Genomic DNA, 20,536 nt, shown 5'->3' with positions numbered 1-20,536 from the left:
ATAGCAACGAAGATGCGCGAGCCTATGGGGCGCGGAAGAAGAAGAAGAGTAGTGGAGCGGCACTTAAACTGTGTGGTTGGGTGAACCGGACTAGGCCTGTCTCAGAAGTACGCTGCTCTTTCTCAACGCCATTTCACCTCACCTGTAAATGAACACAATCACTCGTAACAGTTTAGTGGAGGAGCCAGGGTACATCAATCTGGACGACCCAGCTCTACCAATTTTGCGATGGAGCAGACGCTTGGCAGTCTTGCCACCGCAGCTACCAGACATGGAGGATGCGGGTGCAGGCCATAACAACTGTTGAATATTGTGTGAACGACGAAGATAGTCGCTATCATCATTAGGGAATTAGACCAGTGTTCAGAATAAAGAAGAGGTCAACAGGTGGGCTTCGTCATGGGCACGGCGGCTCGTCCTTTTCTCTAAATTTTGGTGCTGAATCCCAGGAGGAAGGACCTTCGGAGGTGAGACGGAGCGGGCTTCACGAATTTCGACCGTGGTCGTAGCCTCGAGGACTTCTGTGAAGCTGCCGTGGCTAAAGCTGATGTGCAAGGCCTAACCACCGCCGAGACCTGAGAGCGCGGCTCCGGTTGCAACTGAGACCATTAGGAGCACCAATGGACTGACGTGAGTACAGGCATCATCTGGAGGTTCACGAGACGGGAGCCCTAAGTCTACTTCGGCCTCGTCCTGATTCGCCCTTCACGACGACGGCCCGATATTCACAAGGCAAGGCAGTCCATAGGTCAACGAAGTACATCTTGGCAGTGCAGCCCCGTGTGTGCAGGCACTGTCTGGAGGCTCGCGAGACAGGAGCCCTCACGTCTTCTCCAGCTCAGTACTGACTCGCCCTTCACGACGATGGCCGGATATGCACAAGATCACGAAGAATGACAGCCCGATAAGTGACAGATATTCGGTGTGCGAACATTTTGCGATATATGCTGTGACGACTCCGACTTTGCCACGTGACACGGCCGGCCAATGACTTCTCACGTTTCCGACACTGCACTGGATCTTGGAGGCCCTGTACGAAAGGCGGAGTCAAACACGAAAGGCCGTCACGCAGGTCATCGCAGACGTCGATCGTCACCCCTCTCTCACCGCTCACCATCACCCTCGCCCTACAGCGGGTACTCCAGAGGGAGGTCCCCCAGCCCCTCCAGGGGAAACTAACAGCAGCGACGTCGGGAGGAGACGCCGCTTTCGAGCAAACACCGGGAAACCCTCTAGCGACCCCGCTGCAACAAGACGGCTCGACTGCAGCCAATGCCAAAATGCAGCCCAGTACTACGACGACCCCATGCGGCCCATCTGTGACCACGCGAAACGACACGCTGCACAGCCGGTGACTTATCGACATCGAAGCCACACTTCAAATGCTGACTTCGATGTAACTTTCGACAGATGTCCAGTGGTCGCACTGGTCGATACAGGGGCCGACTACTCCGTAATGAGCGAATGATTCGTTAGCCTATTCAAAAAGTTAAAACCGTGTGGAACAGCCCTCAAATACGCACTGCAGGCGTAACCCCTACTGGATGATGCATAGCGTGCGTGGCTGTTCACGGTCACAGTTACCCTGCGAGTTTCATCGTGATACAACAGTGCTTTCTTGACGTGATCATGGGGATGGACTTTCTGAACGAAAACAGCACAGTGATTGACTTACAGACAAAAACCGTAACACTGACGACAAAAGAGTCTGCATCAGTGCAGCGACATTATCATCGCGCCCCACTGACCATCCTCGCTGATCAAGTAAGCGTCCTGCCAAATGCCAGTGTTGTGCGAGTGTTATCGTCGAAACCGATGTGCGCTCAAGTGGTGATGTAATCTTGGAAGCAAACCCACAGCTACTTCTCGACCGCCAAGTTTGAGTCGCACATCGGGTCGTCCAGCTACACCAAGGTAGAGCGGCTGTGCTTATCACCAATTTCAGTGTGGAACACAAACACTTCAACGATGGCACGACGGTCACATTCATGGAAGACTTTGCTGAAGTAAACGATGCTCTAGCGCTTTGATTCCTCCCAAGCAGGATCGGCAAGAACAATCAATGAGGTGAACTTTGACATTAACCTTGACTTGCCACAACACAAACAGGAGAAGCTGTATCGCATCCTCTTGGAATATATGTAATGCTTTTCTGTGTCATCGAAGATCCGACATATGCCATTAGCAAAGCATCTTATAATTACAGACGAATCAGTCTGTCCAATCCGCCGAAGTCTCTACCACATGTCAACGCGAGAATGTGACACAATAAAGACACAAGTTGAGGAGACGCTCTGCGACGACATAATACAACCCTCCAAAAGCTCCTGGTTGTCATCTGTGGTGCTTGTGAAAAAGAAAGATCGTTCCTTACGCTTCTGTATAGATTATCGGTGACTAAACAGTGTGACCTAGAAGGACGTCTGCCCACTGCCTAGAATCAACTATACGTTAGTCCGACTGTGCAGCGCCAGGTACTTTTCGTTGATGGATTTCAGGAGTGGGTACTGGCAGATCGAGGTGGACGAGAGAGATCGTGAGAAGACTGCCTTCATCATGCCAGATCTTTACGAGTTCAAGTTTATGCCGTTTGGCCTATGCTCAGCACCGACGACATTTCAGTGGGTCATGAACACAGTGTTATCCGGTTTGAAATGGCAGACATGTCATATTTATCTCGACGGTGTGGTCGTTTTTGCATCCACCTTAGACGAGCTCCTTCACAGGCTGCAAACAGCAGTAGATGCGATTAAGGTATCAGGACTCGCTTTAAAACTTGTGGGGGTGCTGACACCCCCCTGTAAAGTTGTCTGCGCCACGTGGCGCACGTGTCTCGCCCCAAGGCTTTATTTCAGTGGTGACCACCGCCGGGTGATAGATGGCATTGTGTTCGCTTTGGGTGCCACTGTTGGTAGAGTGGTAGCGCCGGCGGTGGCCCCTGGCGGAGGGCAGGCCTTAATGGTGGGCGAGCGTTGAGTGAGCCTCTTCTGCGCATGGCGGCTGCCGCAAACGGTTGTCTGTAGCGTGGGCCCCCGGCGCTCGGCACCGCAGGCTTCGCGCCGGGGTCCCACGTGGAAAGTCAGGCATTGGCGACGCCGCCTTGGGTATGTGTTAGTGTGTTGGGTGTGTTAGTGTGTGTTTATCATGTTATTGTGTGTTTAGTGTGTCACTGCGTTATGTTGTTTGTATGGTAGCGTGTTAATTGAAATTGGTTTATCATTCGGCGGACGATATCGTCGTCAATTAGTTAATAAATGTATGTAGGTTGTGTGCTTTGTACCGACCGCGTCTGCTGTGTCCGTTTACTCCAAGAGCGTGGCGTGGCGAGGCGCTCGTTCGCCTCACCGAGACCCCACAAACTACAGAAATGTCGTTTCGCCTACAAAGAGCTCCTTTTTCTGGGACATGTAATCAGTGGTGAAGGCATCCGCCCCGATCCCAAAAAGATGGCAGCCATCCAAAATTTCCCGATTCCTGCTGACAAGAATTAAGTCCGTAGATTTTTGGGCCTCTGTGCGTATTACAGGCGTTTTGTACGAGACTTCTCAAGGATCGCCGAGCCTCTGACATGCCTCACAAAGTCTGACATGCAGTTCACATGGCAGAAGCCTCAGAACTATGCTTTTCGTTAACTTCAAAAACGCCTGCAGCTGCGGCCAATACTAGGTCACTTCGACGAAACTGCCGACACTGAGGTCCACACAGATGTGAGCGGCGTGCTACTCGGTGCAGTCCAGATTCAGAGAAAGCACGGCCTCGAGCTAGCCATCACCTACGCGAGCAGGTCTCTGTTGAAAGCTGAACTAAACCTTCAACGACAGAAAAGGGATGCCTCGCTGTTGTTTGGGGAGTCACAAAATTTCGGCCATATCTTTAAGATTGACCGAAAGCACTTCAAGGTCGTCACTGACCACCACGCTCTGTGTTGGCTCTCTAGCCTAAGAGACCCTTCTGGTCGGCTTGTTTGTTGGAGCCTGCGACTACAGGAGTACGACATCACCGTTGTGTATAGGTCAGGTTGAAAGCACACAGATGCCGACTGCATTTTGAGAGCACCCGTTGATACAGTTGTGCCACGCAATCACGATGATGGCGACAATTCGTTTCTTGGGCCCGTCAATTCAGACACGTCTGCACACAATCAACGCGCTGATCCTGATTTATGCTTCGTGTTTGAGTACCTTGAAGGCAACACCGCTTCACCGCCAAAGGAGTTCGGGTGCGCAGTTTCAACGCTGTGCCTACGCAACGAAGTTTTTCTTCATAAAGAAAAACTTCACGCCGCACAAAACAACCTACCTACTAGTGGTTCCAGCCACTTTGCGGCAAGAAGTTTTAGAGGCGTTTTACGACAAGCCGACAGCAGGACATCTGGGGTTCACTCGTACACTGCGGCGAATTTAAGAAAAATTCTACTGGCCTGGCCTGAGCGTGGATGTCGCACACTACGTGAAAGCCTGCCGAGATTGCCAACGTCGAAAAACACTGCCGGGAAGGCCCGCCGGCATTCTGCAACCAATCCAACTACCAGACAAACCATTTCAGCAAATTGGGATGGATCTGCTTGGTCCTTTTCAGACTTCAACCTACGGGAACAAGTGAATAGTGGTAGCAACAAACTACCTTACACGCTACGCACAGACCGCGGCATTACTATCCGGCAACGCGAGTGAAGTCGCCAGCTTATTGATGAAGAACATTCTCCTCCGGCATGGCGCACCCATGGTCCTTATCACCAACAGAGGTACGGCATTCACCGGAGACCTCGCGCAGCAGATTCTGCACTTAAGCCATACTGTTCATAGCAAAAGTACAGCCTACCACCCACAGACAAATGGCCTAACGGAGCGTTTGAATAAGACTTTCGCTGACATGCTCTCAATGTACGTTGCCCCGCCGCGGTGGTCTAGTGGCTAAGGTACTCGGCTGCTGACCCGCAGGTCGCGGGTTTGAATCCCGGCTGCGACGGCTGCATTTCCAATGGAAGCGAAAATGATGTAGGCCCGTGTGCTCAGATTTGGGTGCACGTTAAAGAACCCGAGGTGGTCGAAATTCCCGGAGCCCTCCACTACGGCGTCAGTCATAATCATATGGTGGTTTTGGGACGTTAAACCCCACATATCAATCAATCAATCTCTCAATGTACGTTTACGTTGGGCACAAGACTTGGGATGGAGTCATCCTGCATGTCACGTTTGCCTACAACACCGCATCGCAGGATACAATGCAGATGACTCTTTTCAAGCTGGATGCGATGTTGCCTCACATCGACGACGGGCTTCCTTCAACATGCCGAGGAAGCCCGCCACTTTGCTCGAACTCATATCCTAGAGCAGCCGCACACGGTCACCCGGCTCTACAACCAAGGACGACGGCACCAACAGTGTGTACCTGGCGACCGTGTTATGGTGTGGTCACCAATTCGCTGCCGCGATCTCAGCTAAAAACTATTGCGACAGTATTTTGGACCATACAAGATTATCCAACAACTGGGGCCCCTAATATATAATGTTGTGCCTGATGGAGTGACACAGTCGCAGCGACGACGCCCACGACCTGAAATAGTTCACGTTGTGCACCTCAAAAAGGTTTTTGAGTGTTAGCAGACTGAAATTTTCATAGCTTTGGTTTTACTATGCACTTGCAATTTCTTTCATTTGTTTCAGGATCGGGACGATGCTCTTTTTCACAGAGGGGCAATGCCACCCGCATGTAGAAAAAAAAAAATATGAAGCAGACTGGGCTATCTGATCGAGTTCTTTACCAGCCCCTCATATGTGATCGAGTGCAGCCGTGCGGCATACTGATGCCCGTTGTATTGTGACACAACGAACAGATAAGAGAGCACTGTATTCGCGGCCGGCCAGTCTGGTAGCCATCATTTGGGCCCACTGTCCTGTATTCTTTGCCGTCGTCGAGCGGTGCGTGTTAGCTTTTATTCGGGCGCAAGTCAGCCCAATAAATTACTTTTTTATTTTATTCTGGTCGTGGTCTCCCTCTCTACTGGTCTGTGCAGCGTACAGTCACCTATGTGAAAATATATATATATATTTGTTTGTGTCTTTGTAGACTGATTTGGGAAACTTGGCCTAAGCCAGAAGTTATAGTTGTCATTCCCTGCATTCAGGCTGTCATGGCGCCACAAGGAGGAGGCCAGATGTGGATATTTGGGGGAGAATATGCGAGCCCAACCAAGTCCCAGTTTCATCACTACAAAGACCTGTGGGTCTACTATATTGCCAGCCAGAGCTGGGAGCAGGTGCGGGCTCCAGGAGGACCCTCTGCTCGCAGTGGTCATCGCATGGTGCTAGTGAATCGTCAGCTGCTACTCTTCGGGGGCTTTCACGAGAGCTTCAGGTCAGTTTTATGGCCACACTTCGCAGTGTCACCAATGCTTAACTTGCATGCATCCATGCGAGACAAATTAAAAAAAGCAAAGACTGTTTAGTTGTAAATGATGATATTTTTTATCTGTAAAAGTTCCTGTGGTGCTTTTAGTGTTGCGCAAACCTTTTTCATTGCTTTAACTTCTGAGCACTTTTTATTATGTTCCAGCAGTTTAATTCATCTTCACAGGAGTTGGCTACTCAGGAAATGAACCTATTCCCAATGATGGTCATAAAAATTTTCACGCTTCATTGTATAATTGCACCACTGCAATAACTGTTTCTCTCTCTCTTTCTCTTTTTTCTCTATTAGTGTAGTGTGTTCATGTCTTGTGGCCTGTGAAAATATGAGAAAATATTTCTGGTCTTGTTGATACGGTCAGGGGTGTTAAAGCTGCACCACTTGCATCAGTTTGATACAGTTCCCTATTTTAGTGCCAAACTGAGCCAAAACCATGAAATTTGTTGAAATTGCTCCACACTGCACTGAAATCACCCACCAGCCTAAAAATTTTGTCAGTTGTACTAATTTGAGCGGAAATTGAGTCCGCGATGGTCACCTGCAGTTTAGGCATCATTAACCAGTCCAATCAAGACGCGCAGACCCTAACTCTAAACCACAGTGTAACGTATATATACTCTTTAGGTGAGGACATTTGCGAGACGCGGTCGACCAGATAAAGTAGTAACGTTGTGCGGCCGCGCTCCCATCGCGTCGGCTGACTGCAGCGGATGCCTATCGATGGGACAATGCAACTTCAAGACAAAATTGTGTTGCCGTAAGCACCAATGCCTTGTGCAAAATATGAATTTCCTGGTGAGCAAATGCAGCTATGGCATGTTGGGAACCAAAGCTAGAAACATATGCTACGTTTTCTGCGGGCAAACTAGCAGGACGGGCTGCGAACTTCTATGTTACTGTCGATAATGTTGGTTCATATGGCAACGACGCATGGAACATTTCCTGTCTTGAAGTTGTGTCATCCCACCGATATATATCCGGTGGCATCGCCAGACCAGCGGACGTGCACCATTGTTCCTTTATCTGGTAAAGCACGCCTTTTAAGTTGAAAGCAAGCCAAGAAGTTGTACCATGAACCTAACCTAACTGTGAAAGAAAAGTAAAAAGGGCAGCTATTTCAGAATTTCTTGGTATTTTTCTATCCCTGCTTGAGCCACCTTCGCCGCAGTACATCGGTGGCGTGAAGCACACTAAGATTTAGAAGGGACTGTTAGTACTATTCACTGGTTACAGCGCATTTGTGAAGCACACTAAGATTTAGAAGGGACTGTTAGTACTATTCACTGGTCACAGCGCATTTTGTTTCTTAATTATTTACTTGGGTCTGTATCTGCTGCATAATTGTGAGAACAAGTATGATCACTGACACGTAAAAAATTTGCTTGCAATCATTTGTAGCTGAGTAATATTTTCAACACCCCCACTCGTTACTGCTCTACAAATTGTCAAAAATTAAAAGACTCCAGCTTGGCAGTTCCACATTTAAACTTAAAGGATTTGGTAGGTGCTGCAAATGGTAATGATGTCACTTTTGCTTGCACTGTGGACTGGTTAAAACTACTGCTTTTATTGAAATAGCTGTGCTCATGAGCACTGTGCACGCTTTTGGTGATGTTGACTGGTTTGTACACGTTTTTGTTTTCGAAAAGTAAGCCTCCCTTGTTATACTGCTCCAAGTTTGGATTTTCGTGCTCCCGAAGCAACATTTTGCTGGCCCCGTCACGGTAGTCTAGTGGCTAAGGTACTCGGCTGCTGACCCACAGGTCGCGGGATCGAATCCCGGCTGTGGCGGCTGCATTTCCGATGGAGGCGGAAATGTTGTAGGCCCATGTGCTCAGATTTAGGTGCACGTTAAAGAACCCCAGGTGGTCGAAATTTCCGGAGTCCACCACTACGGCGTCTCTCATAATCATATGGTGGTTTTGGGACGTTAAACCCCACATATCAATCAACATTTTGCTGCTCTGAAAATTGCTCCAAATCCTGTTTTTGCTGTCGCACCCCTGCAGTTTTAAAAGCAGTTATCGACGTGACATTCTTTTCTCTTTGTGATGGTCTTATGGCAGACAGCTGAGCTAGTTGGTAGGAATTCAAATTAAATGATCGTGGGCGTGCAAACTCGGACTCGGGACAACACTGACCAATAAGCATTTTCAGTACCCTCTTTGCGCGCTGTTTTCAACATCTGGGATTTTCTACTCCAATCGAGTTTATAGTGAAGCATCCAACTAAAGGAGATACATCAGTCAGAACACGATTATCATTCACATATGAAGTTGCGGTGCTCAGTCTCCTTGAGCAATTTGATCAATCTGTATGCTGGGCCTACCATTTCACTCTTCGTCATGTACACTTGTGCAGCTGTTTTCGAAGCATTGATGTCATTGTAGAACATTTCCTTAACTCATTACTATAAGTTCATAAACTAGACAATTACTGATGACTTTCGGAAGCTGACTATCTTTTTTCTCAAGACGGGAACCGAATTACGCCACACATTTTGCAAATACTGCGTGTGACATATTTCACGGACATAGTTGCTTGCATTCACCAACAAGCCAACTTCTAGTGGATGGCAACAATAACTTCATTGTCTTCAGAAGCAGGCAGTAGATGGCCTTGCAAGTGTACAATTTAGTTGTGACCCTCCAATAGTTCAACATAATCAAATGGTTCTTAGTTATCGAATATGCTTCATACTTAATGCTGACACATAAAAATTTTCATATAGCAAAGATTGCAAGCTGAAATTTGCTTCAGCGGTATATTAGCTATTGTAAAAATATTGCTCTCATGGGATGCCTTGTTCACAAGATGAAGTTATTCAGAGGAGTGGCCGTGTTAATACTAAACAGCTTAAAAAACAAGTGCACTTGCTTTTCTTCTTCATCTGTTCCTGCTGAGTGCCGTCCCAGCAACATGCGTTTAGAGCATTCAGCTTGAGCATTGTTTCAATCTTTGTTTCATGTGTAGCTTTATTTGGCCACTTGTTTTCTGGTTTGTGCACTTTGTCTGCTGTATTGACCTAACCTGCCATGGTGATCTAGTGGTTATGGTACTCAACTGTAGACACGCAGGCCGCAGGATCGAATTTCGGCGCCACATTTTTCATCCCAGTGGAAGTGTTGTTGGCCTGTGTACTTGGATTTAGGTGCATGTTGAAGAACCCCAGGCGGTCGAAATGTCCGGAGCTCTGCACTACAGCGTCTCTCATCATATTGTGGTTTTGGGACGTTACGCCCCAAGACTTGTTATTATTATTATTACTGTATTAACCCCTACACAGTGCCTTGGGATTATCGTGACCTCAATAACTTCATGTTTTAGGCTGTTTGAAGCTTTGTGATTTGAGAAAACTGAAAGCAACAATGTTGCTGCATCTACCTGTGTCTTTGAATTCATTTAGTTCCCTTTGTTGAATCCCTTTGTTGAATAGTACTCATTTTCTTTAACAATGGATTTCAATTGCCTGATCTCATCTGTAAGCTTATAACTTTTCAGCATACTAAAGTTCATTGAAACAAGGATGCATTGATTTTTCAAATGCAGAATTCAATAGAGCAGGGTTATCAGTGGATGCTTCTTAAGTTGTCTGCATGGCAGAAAAAAAAGCACTTATCTTCACTACAGACTGACCTAGGACTCAACTCAAAATCACCAGCAAGCAGTAGTTAGAGTTCACACCATGCTTCATTGAGCATTTGTGACTGACCCAGGCAAAAGGCTGCTCTATTTGATAAATATTTAAGAATCATATGCTTTCAAACTTGCTCAGAAGAGTATAAAGATTAAATACATATAGAGTATCTCTTACTATTTTTTCTTCAATATTGATGGGGAATTAGAGGGCAGTTTATATTTATTTGTTCATTTGCTTCTTTAGGGAAGATGCTGCAATTTGTAAACTGTGTCAGTCAACCTCCACTTTCTGGATGTTGTGTTGACAGGGACTATCGTTACTTCAACGATGTGTACCTCTTCCGATTGGATCTTCGAACATGGACCAAACTGGAGTTCAGCAACTCCGGGCCTTCACCACGTTCTGGCTGCCAGTTGTTGCCAGTGGGTGAAGCAAAAGCCCTTGTTTATGGCGGTTACTCACGTGAGAAGACCAAATCGGAGTTTGATCAGGGAAAAGCATTTGGAGACATGTACCTTCTTCAGTGTGACCGTGAGTGTTAAAATGTCATATTGGCAGATTTTGTGACTTCACAAGTGTTAACCATGACCTACCGTACTCCTGACCTACCCAGATGATGGGGTTCCTATAGGAGGGCGCGTCCGCACTCTCGTTCAACCTCTTGTTGTTGCTGGTGCTACATATAACCTGTTCATCTGCTACTCTATGGCTGTTTGGACAACGCTGGAGTAAGAACGCCTGCATTTTGTGATGAACAGCCGGCATATATGTGACTATTTCTGCAAACTTAGACGGCGGGTCAAGTAAGCTATTGAATGTGGTTAAGTATCTATTGCACACTAGTTGACAAACATGGGAACCTGTAGACTTGCATAGGGTAGGACAGTCTGTGTGATGTCGCGTCCATGTAACTAGAGAAAAATTCTGAATTAGTTTTAGTATATTTATTTTCGACTTATTCTGTATTTATGCATGATAGTTATGCGTTATGAGTGCTCTGTTGGCCAATATATGACCACAAATTCTGAAGCTGACATCAGCAAACGGGTGCTGACTAGGGCCACGCCGCTGGTAGGTTACGGCCCTAGTGGCAGAAGGTACAAACTAGACGTGGGCCCTGAAGAGTATATCTGGGCAGGTCAGGAGTACAGTAGGTCGTGGTGTTAACTGCATTTTTGGCCTACTGGGAGAGTTAATACTGCTATAGGGTTGCTCACTGCTAAATTCACTTGCAAACTGTTCATCAAATCTTGCCTACTGAAACCTGCAGCGTTGTGCTTTTTGACAGCTGTGCTTTTTGACAAGAAACAACAACAAAAAAAGCACTGTTGAAATGGTGAGTTTGCAGCAGGCAATGTAGTTTGTAAATGTGGTATGTGCACATATACTGAACGTAGCATCTGGTGTATGTCTGACCAATCTTCCTCATTTGTCTTGCCACAACGACTTTCTGCCTACAACACAGCATCAGCGATAAACCAAGCCACCTTTCCCTAAAAAGTTTAAGACGTTTCCCCCACCCCAGCATACAGGTATGAACAGTCCAGGGCTGGGCAGAGATACTCAGATATGTATTCTGGAATACAGATATCGAAATACATGCACTGGAAGCTTAAAATACACATACTGAGATTCATGTGTCGTTGACGTAATGGGATATTTTCGAAGTACTTTTACAAAAAGACGAAAAAGTATTTACAGATACAGGAATACCAATGCAAGAATGCAAATACCAGATTGTTATTTGATTTTTGAAATAATACTGATTCTCCGCAAACCTACCGTGCTTACTCGCGTAATGAACCCACTCGCATAATAGCGCCCGCAAGCACAGCGGCACAAAAACAAAGGGCATGGCCTTCAAAATGGAGCACTGCGCGTGCTCGTCGTCTCAGAGGTCATGCAAAGCGCAAACGCACCCATCGCGCTGACGGCGCGTTGTGCACCCGCAACATATACTGCAACGTCTGTGTGCCGCCATGGGATGCTGCGTTCTTGTTGTTGGGTTTGTCGTTGTGAACTTAGTTGGGAAATCCACTTTGCAGGGTGCATTCGGCCGGTATGCTACCTACACGGCTGGTTACAAACAGAATCCACTGGAGCAGTGGTTCTCGGCCATGGATGTGTCGAGGACCCCTTGTGGACTGGTGGAAGTGATGGGGGCGGGGACACCTTGCAGCGGAGCGGAGGGTGGGGGGATACGTAGGTAAATTAACACAACTGGAGTGGGAAACATGCGCCTTTTATTGCTTCCAAAAATATCAAACAAATGTGCCACATCACTTCGTTCTGGACAGTTTTGAAATCGAAAGTAATGTTGACAGCATGCATCGTGAGCGGATATTACGTCGTGGTCGCGATGTTGTACTTGAGCTGCTGCAAAAGAACAGAATTGGCCGATCAATTATTCTGACTTCCATGTGATTGCGGTGGTGCCTTTTTTGGTAACCATTGGCAAAAAACGAAAACGGTGTGGTGACTACCAAAAAGTACGACAGTGTGACATATCGCCGTTGAAAAGCCTACGTGTGTGGCGTAGCGACGCTTTGAGCCTACTGCATGCTTTTAATAGCCGGCGAATACCTGAGAGCGCTGAGGCGCCAATCGCTGCAACGTCAATCGTTGTGCGGGACTGTGTTGAGCATGCACCACTTTGCAGAAACAAAAGCCACTCGCCGTTGCAAAGTTAAGCATTGTGGATTGTGGGGACCTAGACAGTAAGCATAGCACACGCTTTCATAAAGCGACAGCCTACATGCGCCTCCATCCGTTACCAGGACCGCTAGAGCTTCCCTTGCAGAAAGCTCTCATCATCACGTTAACGCAACAGACTCCCTGCCGCATCTGTGCACGGTCTGAAGCGGAGTAGGTGAAAGTGGCTTAACCGGGGTGACTACATGATGTAGGCAAAGCGCTGCACGCAACTAGCCATTAGACTATCTGCTACCTGCGACCGTATCGCATCTTTAAAAAGTCACTTTTCGCTAAGTAGCACTTGGCGGTACACATTTATCGTGGACAGCCGATTACGTTTGTTTCGTCTCTATGTCAGTCGCTGCAGTGGCTGCGTATCCCGGACTTCACACCAGTATCGAAATGCTCTTTGGTGTCGTCACCCTGTGCCATTACACGGTCGTGCAGAATGCCAATCATTTCTGAAAATTGGCAAAAGGAAAGTAATGGCTTCGTGGTGGGTACTTTAGGCAATATTTGCTGTTGCACTGTATTTATTTCTTTTTTAGCGGTGATGGCACGTTAAAGAAATGCGAATTGGTACTCGTAAGAATGTGGGGAGGGGGCTCAAAGCCAGCCCCATACATTGACATAAATGGGAAGGGGGCAGAACTGTAACAAACCTTTGCCCCCCCCCCCCCCCCCCAAAGGGGAACTCTGCACATGCTCATGTGCCTTGTGGTTAATGCATTCTGCACTTAGCGTGTAGTTAGCCACATTTCCAGCAGGTACTCGGAATATATGTACGTAATATTGAGGTTTTACTGTAGCAAGCTTTGAGTGTGTTTGTGTGTACACCGCTATGAACTTCATGCTTCAGCTACTATCTTGTTGATGCAATATCCTCCACTATCTGATGTCACCGCTTCTGTACATAATCTTACTTTTATTTTGTGGGCTTGCTGCTTCTGTATAAATGATTATATAAGAGAACATTAAACTCAAAGCTAAATTTTCTTCCTCTGTGTGTGCAATGAAAAGCCCATGCCTGCTCCAAACACTGAAGTAGCTGCTCCAAAAGTAGATTTCGCCTTCTCCAGTGGCTGCTCCAAAATGCTGGAAGGCATTCCCACCACTGTAAAGAACGCAATGTTGTTTCATTAACTGCATTTAAAACAGCAGTTGCTCAAATAGGCTGCTATTTAGACAATGCTTGTTTGGCTTCAACACAAGGCTTGTCAAATGACCTGCTTTCCATTAAATGAAAAAAAGTGCAGCACCTGCCTTGAGAGATTGCTACTATCGTGGCAGTGCATGACTGCCTCCGCGATTCTGCCATCACAGTATCCGGTGCTTTATCACATGGGCCATTTTGTGCTTACAGGGAAGCCTTTACTGCCTCTTATTGTGTAGGCGACCACCGACGTGGCTTTACTCAGCGTAGCACAAAAATGTTCCTTTCCCGTTTAGAAATAGGTCAGCTGTTTTCAGACAAAAGAAGTAATAAGATACCCATGTTCTGTACAGTATCGCAATATAATCAATACAGTACAACCCCATTCATTCGAACTCGATTATTTTGAAATTCCACTTAAATTAAAGGATTTCTGCAGTCCCGTATTTTGCAATATAAGTTTGAATGGATAATTTGAAGCAGTGGTTAGCAGCGGTCTGGTTAATTCGAAAACTTTTGGTGCCGTGTGCAGATTTCCGAACCCGATTTTGCCTTAAATCAGCGGAAACTGCGGCCCTTAAGAGCCACAAGGAAATGCACTGTAGGGAAAGTAGTGAGTGACAGATGAAGCACCTGAGCCATGCTTCCACCAGCACAAGAACAACAAAAAAAAAAAAAGGCGGTTTTGTGATCTAAATGTGCATTTGCGGAAAAGATTTGCTTCACTGCACTAAAGTGGTGACACATGAGCAGCACATCGCATGCTTCTCGCAATGTCAGCGCATTATGATTTACCCATTCTTTCTGGAAATATAACAAAATGAATAAAGATCAGTCTGGTGCAATTCACGATGTACGCTAACTTCCGAATGCCGGTTGCTCCAGCGATTTTCGCACTTGCATTGCTGGTGAAGTTCCTGTCTGCAACACCTACTTCGAAAACTCAGTTTTGATCATGTTGTCCAGCAAAAACATCGCGGATTTCCTCACACTGACCTTCATTAAATTCTTTATTTTACCAAAAATAATGGGCAAATGATCGCATCATGACGTCCTGACGCTGCACAGAGCAGGTGACATTTTGCCCGTGTGTCACCGCTGTACTGCAGTGAAGCACATAATTTTTTTTCACAGGTGAACATTTTAGCTGACCAGGACTTTTTTTTTTCTTTTTTTTTTTTTCCGCTGGCAGCAGTGGTGTTCGCTGTTTACCTGTATTTGTGGCAAAATTGGGCCCTGGTAATACGGAGAAACATAGCCCTTGGAGCTGCAAACTGGCAGGCACAGCAAGTGACCACCTCTAATCACTTTCAATAATTCAGTTTCTAGCACCCAACTTTTTGTATGTTTCGTTAATTTAAAAACCCACATAATTTGAAAATTTTTAAAGTCCAAATGACTTCCAATTAACGAGGTTTTACTACATCTTAAAAGTATTTCACTACTGAAATAAAGATATATTTTGTTAATGTATCTCATTATGGAAATACAGATACTCAAAAGTATCTTTAAGATACTATTGCCATGCAAGACCTGAAACAGTTTATAACAGTGCTGCATTAAAAAAGCACCCACAATTTCTTTGTTTTGCAAAGTGCATTGGCAAGCACCTCACAATAATACTGATTTTGCTAGAAATTATATACAGTGGATCTGTGAGAATTCAAACTCAGCTAATCGAAACATTTGGTTCATTCAAACAAAATTTAAATTTTTGGTTGACCAGCCACATTATCAATGCATTTTAGAGCTGCTTCATTTAAACATTTTCATCATGATAATTATTAGTTAATTCATTGCCATGATTCATAGCATTAAGTTCATCTGTGCTTTGTGGTTTTTCATGCCGCGAAATATCTGCTTTCTTTGTCGCTTCCAGCTGAACATTTGTATTCTTATATTATTGACAGCCACAAATAAAGCCAATTACCAGCCTACATGTGTAAAAGCAGCCAACTAGCCAAACTGCAGGCACCAATAAAAAAAGAAGAGAGTCTGTCTGGTCTTGGTTTATTATGTGTGAAACACTTCAATTGCTTTCGCAGCAGTATACTGCTGTTAGGCAATAAAAGCATACTAAGATTGCAAACGAGATACCAGCTGTCCTGGGACAATAGTGTTGTGGAACGACACTCAGCCTTTGTTATACACCTTTTCATACAAGGGAAAAAATGCCGCCATGTTGGGCTGTGCGCAGAGGTATAAAGGCCGATGTCACAGCCTGGGAGGGCATATTAGGGGGGTGACAACAATTTGCACAGCCCAGAAAGGGCTATGGTTGCGCCCAGGGAGCCGTTTTTGAAAACGTCTATACAACCTGCCCGCCAAAGTTCAAAAAACACTTCCCTTTTCTTCTGACAGGCCTTACTAAGTGTCGTTAGGCCCTTACATCAGCTGCTTAAATGGTGGCTGCGTCATTTACAAAGTTGCTTTTGTGACAACTCTTCAGCTGTTAGGAGTGTTTTTTTGGGCTGTGATTTTCGTTCATCAGAATAACCAATGTATCAAAGTAACTTTTAGTGAAGTTTTTTCATGAAGTGCCGTCCAAGATAGTATGGTATTTCTGTACTTTCCGAACAGTAGACTGGCACTGCTAAAAGTAAATTTTGTTTGAGATAGAGTTTAAAGGGGGGGCCCTCCAGCACTTTTAAAGAACTCATTGTTTTACATTTTTTTACTTGCGGGTTGCATAGACTGAAGGCGGAAGAGATTAGTGCAGGAAGAACTGCAGTGATGATAGAGGCACACAATTCGATTTTGTTCATCCTATAATATTAAAAATACAATAAAGTAGATGCCTACCATCAACTTTATTTTCACAGGGTCACCTGACCACGTTTCTCTTGCCCTGTGAGGTATGATGGCTCTCCAATTAAATTAACTGAAAACTTTTATGTATGGGAAGCTTGCATGCCAAATTGCCGTTTTTTTTTTTTTTTTTTTTTCAATGTATTAATAACGGGGTTGCGATGGTAACAAATTTGGTGCTTGAAGAGTAAACCACATGTACGAAACGAGACAGCTTGCAAGCACTTCTGTAATGTTTTGTAGTTTTATTGATTCTTGTTGAGACGGTGTCTATATCAATGCTCTTATGTCTCCCCCCCCCCCCCCCCTCACTTTCTTCAAACAACAGTGCCTGAGGCATCCTTGGTGTGTTTCCTCCTGTGCCAAACGCCATTCTTTGACTGGCGTCGCAGTTTTCAAGCTGAAAAAATCTGAGAACTCTAGTCTCTTCCGTGTTCAGTCAAAAACCATGATAAATGATAAAGAGTAAGGGTGTGCAAATATTCGTAAGTTGCAAATATTCATCGATTATTGCATTTGTAATATTCGTATTTGATTTGATAACCACATATTCAAGAATTTCAAATATTCAAACTAACTCGAATATTCCTTGAATATTCGTTCACATACGTCACTGTGAAGAACTTATGATTTTGCGCATTTGCGTAAGAGCCTCAATAGATCATGCAGTGATTACTATGACTTCAGCGCAAGTGTGGTGATGCCTGCATGGAAATTCGTGGGAGCGTGATGACAGCTACCAATGAATGTGGCGGCAAGTCATCGGGGCAAACCTACCAATGATAAACATCTAAATCAATCTAAACTATGTACTGCCTGTTTGGCAGTACGTGTGGCTTTAGCGGTTTAGTGCTGTTACAGTTTATGTAAGCGTACCAAACACGCCGTCCGCTGCCACGCCCTTGTGCGCAGGACCGCAAGTGCGTATCGCTCGTTGAAACGAAGGCAACTCGCCGCCGCCACATTGGCATAACAAAATAATTCTCACACCTTTGCTCAGTCCCATGCTGAGCGAGCACGAAAAAAGAAAGTATACCTCTACGCAAGGGCAAATGCATGTGTATACATTACAGGGTGTGGCACTGATGGATAGAAGGCGATGCACTGCACGCAACTAGCTAGGGGCGCGGTCAGCTTGGCGTTCGTTAGTAATGCATTTCATGTCCAGCCACGCCAGTTTTAGCTAATGGATCTCCATAGAAACGTACGCGCACATGTCAAACCCTGACAAGTCGTCCGTCAGCTGTGCCGCTACTTCAGCATGTATATTCTCTTCATAGTTTCGAAATGATTTCATGGTAGCGGATATGGTCATGTGAATGAGCTGAAGTGTGTTTTTTTTTTTTTGCACAATGGCCAACACAGAAAAGGCCATGCACTTTCGGTAACGTTACAATGGTGGTGTCACATATAGTTCTCAGTTGCTAACAATGGTGCGCATAAAGTTACGGGCGGATTAATGCGTAGTTCCACTGCGTTCCCCGACAGTGCCTTTGAAAATCTGTTGTACGCTCATCGCGCTCGTGCGGCAACGTCTTCTGCAATCAACCCTCCGTAATACCGTTGCTACGATTTCGCTCTTTTTGCCAACGTCTGTTTTACTGCCGTCTGCAGCCAGTGCGCCGAAGGGAGTCGTGATGCGGCAAAATAATGCCCTCATCGCCGGGAATTGTGGCTCAGTCAACAAAAAGGCGTATTTGGGGCATTTTTCTATCACACATTAGTAATCGTCTATCTAGCGCGCTTACCTCGTAATATCACTGCGTGCCGATACACCTTAGTCACATCTGTGCAGCTCTCAGCGCAACACAGCATTCTTGATCAGAAAATTGTGAGTGCGGTCCTTGAGAAAGACAACGGAAGCAAGCAAGATAACGAGTACTGCTGTGTAGTTGAAAAACGCTCTAAGTACTCCTATTTCTCTTGGTGGCTTGACTGGGGAGAAGAGAAAATTATGGGGGAAAAAAACTATAAAATCAGTGTCTTTGGAGCCAAAACTGATAGTGTGGGAACCTGGATGGATAGTGACGATCTAGGCTGCTTTAATAATCACTTGGATTTAAGTACACTGGTGTTAACTGTTAACACAATTAAACCAGTGGTTTGATGCTCACTAATCATCATAGCAGGTATGAAAGTTTTTGTTTTTGTTTTTAATAAAGTGCTGCCACAAAAAAAAGATACAGAAGGTTTGTTCAACATGTGGATTGAACCAGAGACGTCACAGTCACAAGCTCTACTATTAGTCTTTCTTGGAAGTACAGATAGTGACATATTTTATTATATTTTTATGTGCTATAAGTGACTATATAATAACAATTGTACTGTTTCCAACCTACATATATGATTGAGTAAAAGATTACTGGTGGAAAAAAAATTGCACCTGTTCATTATTCGATTCGTATTCGAAAATTTTGTTATTTGCACACCCCTAATAAAGAGAAACCCAATAGTAACCCTATTTTGATGCGATCTAGCGATTACGTCTAACGTTACATTTATCCAATCACAGGCTTGTGCCATCCATCATCCTTTCTGCTCGCAATAGTTCTGGCGAGCGCCACTATGTGATCAGCATATTGATCAGCAATAGTGTTGACACTTCGAAATAAGTGTTGGAGGGCCCCTTTAAGGAGGTGCACAGTGAGAAGGCCCATTTTGAAGTGACGAATTACCTTCAGCATTGTAATATACTGTATAGTGTAACTTGGGCTTAGAAATTAATCTTCAAGGTATTAAGCAGATTACATGTTGATGTACAATGTTCGTTTCATTTATAGCGGAAAACTCTGGCAAATGTAAGTGGTCCAAGGTGAAGCAGGCAGGATGCCAGCCGGGTCCTCGGAGCGGCATGTCAGTAGCTGCACTACCACACAGCAACCGGGCCTACTTTTTTGGGGGTGTGCAAGACCAGGAGATGGAAGAGACTTTGGTGGGCCACTTCTTTAATGATCTATTTTGCCTTGACATGGACAAGGGATTCTGGCAGTCAGTCACTTTGAAGGGTGACAAGGGCATTGTGCAGTTGGGTGATAGCAGTGCTCAAGAGGAGGGACCGCATGAAGGTTTGCACAAGCTCCACATCGAAGAACCCGTAAGTATGACGCTGCCTAGGCTGCTAAGGTGTGCTTGCTCTGCTTGATGCCAAGCAAGTAGCTTTAAGGAAACTATTTAAAGAGACCGAGAACTGGCCAGAAGGTGTGATTAAATGATAGTGGAAATGAAATGATAGAATATGTCACTCCATGACAAGAACTATTGTCATGGGGTGACATATTTCAGCATTGTTTTTGCATTGTGACTAGGATTTATATTTTTAAATCATACTTAAAATTATGAAAAATTGTTTCGTAGTTTAACGGAAGAGCCTTGAAGCTGGGGATTATGGAATATGGAGTCAATCACTTAGCTGAACGTAGTCGCGTAGTCTGGTGCTGTTGTGCGTGCCAGTCCTCAAAATGGGAGTATGTATATTATTATACAGCCCCGCTAAATTCTGTGCTGCTTATGGCATAAAAAAAGTAGCACAGTGAAAAGCGGCACTGCCATCACAACCGTCTGTGGATCAAGTCAAAATGTGGTGCATGTGCGCGAAGTGCATGCATGTGCAGTGAACCACCCGCATGCTCACTGTTTGCAGCATGTGAGCATACAACTTCATATTCGCTGCAGATAGAAAAACTGATTACAACTGCTTCGTGGCATTTTTCACTTAACCATTCTGGGGTCAGACTCACTGATGGGCAAGATTAATGTGAAGTTGTAGGTGTACATGATTACAAATCAGTTACAGTTCAGACCATTTATAATGTAACCACTTACAGTGCAATGCC

At 45.3% G+C, this 20,536-nt stretch overlaps 1 protein-coding gene across 1 annotated transcript in view; it reads left to right on the top strand.

Moving 5' to 3' along the window:
* The window catches only part of LOC119177088 (kelch domain-containing protein 4), a 48,210-nt gene that overhangs the window by 15,399 nt on the left and 12,275 nt on the right, over positions 1-20,536 (top strand). The window contains exons 5-7 of the mRNA XM_037428472.2: positions 6,128-6,357; positions 10,356-10,579; positions 19,484-19,797. Of these exons, the coding sequence (XP_037284369.1) occupies positions 6,128-6,357; positions 10,356-10,579; positions 19,484-19,797 (768 nt within the window). The remainder of the gene's footprint in view (positions 1-6,127; positions 6,358-10,355; positions 10,580-19,483; positions 19,798-20,536) is intronic.

The sequence above is a fragment of the Rhipicephalus microplus genome, chromosome X (assembly GCF_043290135.1).
Source record: "Rhipicephalus microplus isolate Deutch F79 chromosome X, USDA_Rmic, whole genome shotgun sequence".
In the NCBI taxonomy this organism is placed as follows: Eukaryota; Metazoa; Arthropoda; class Arachnida; order Ixodida; family Ixodidae; genus Rhipicephalus; species Rhipicephalus microplus.
Note: the sequence above shows the minus strand (reverse complement) of the source record. Positions and strands in the feature narration are given on the sequence as shown.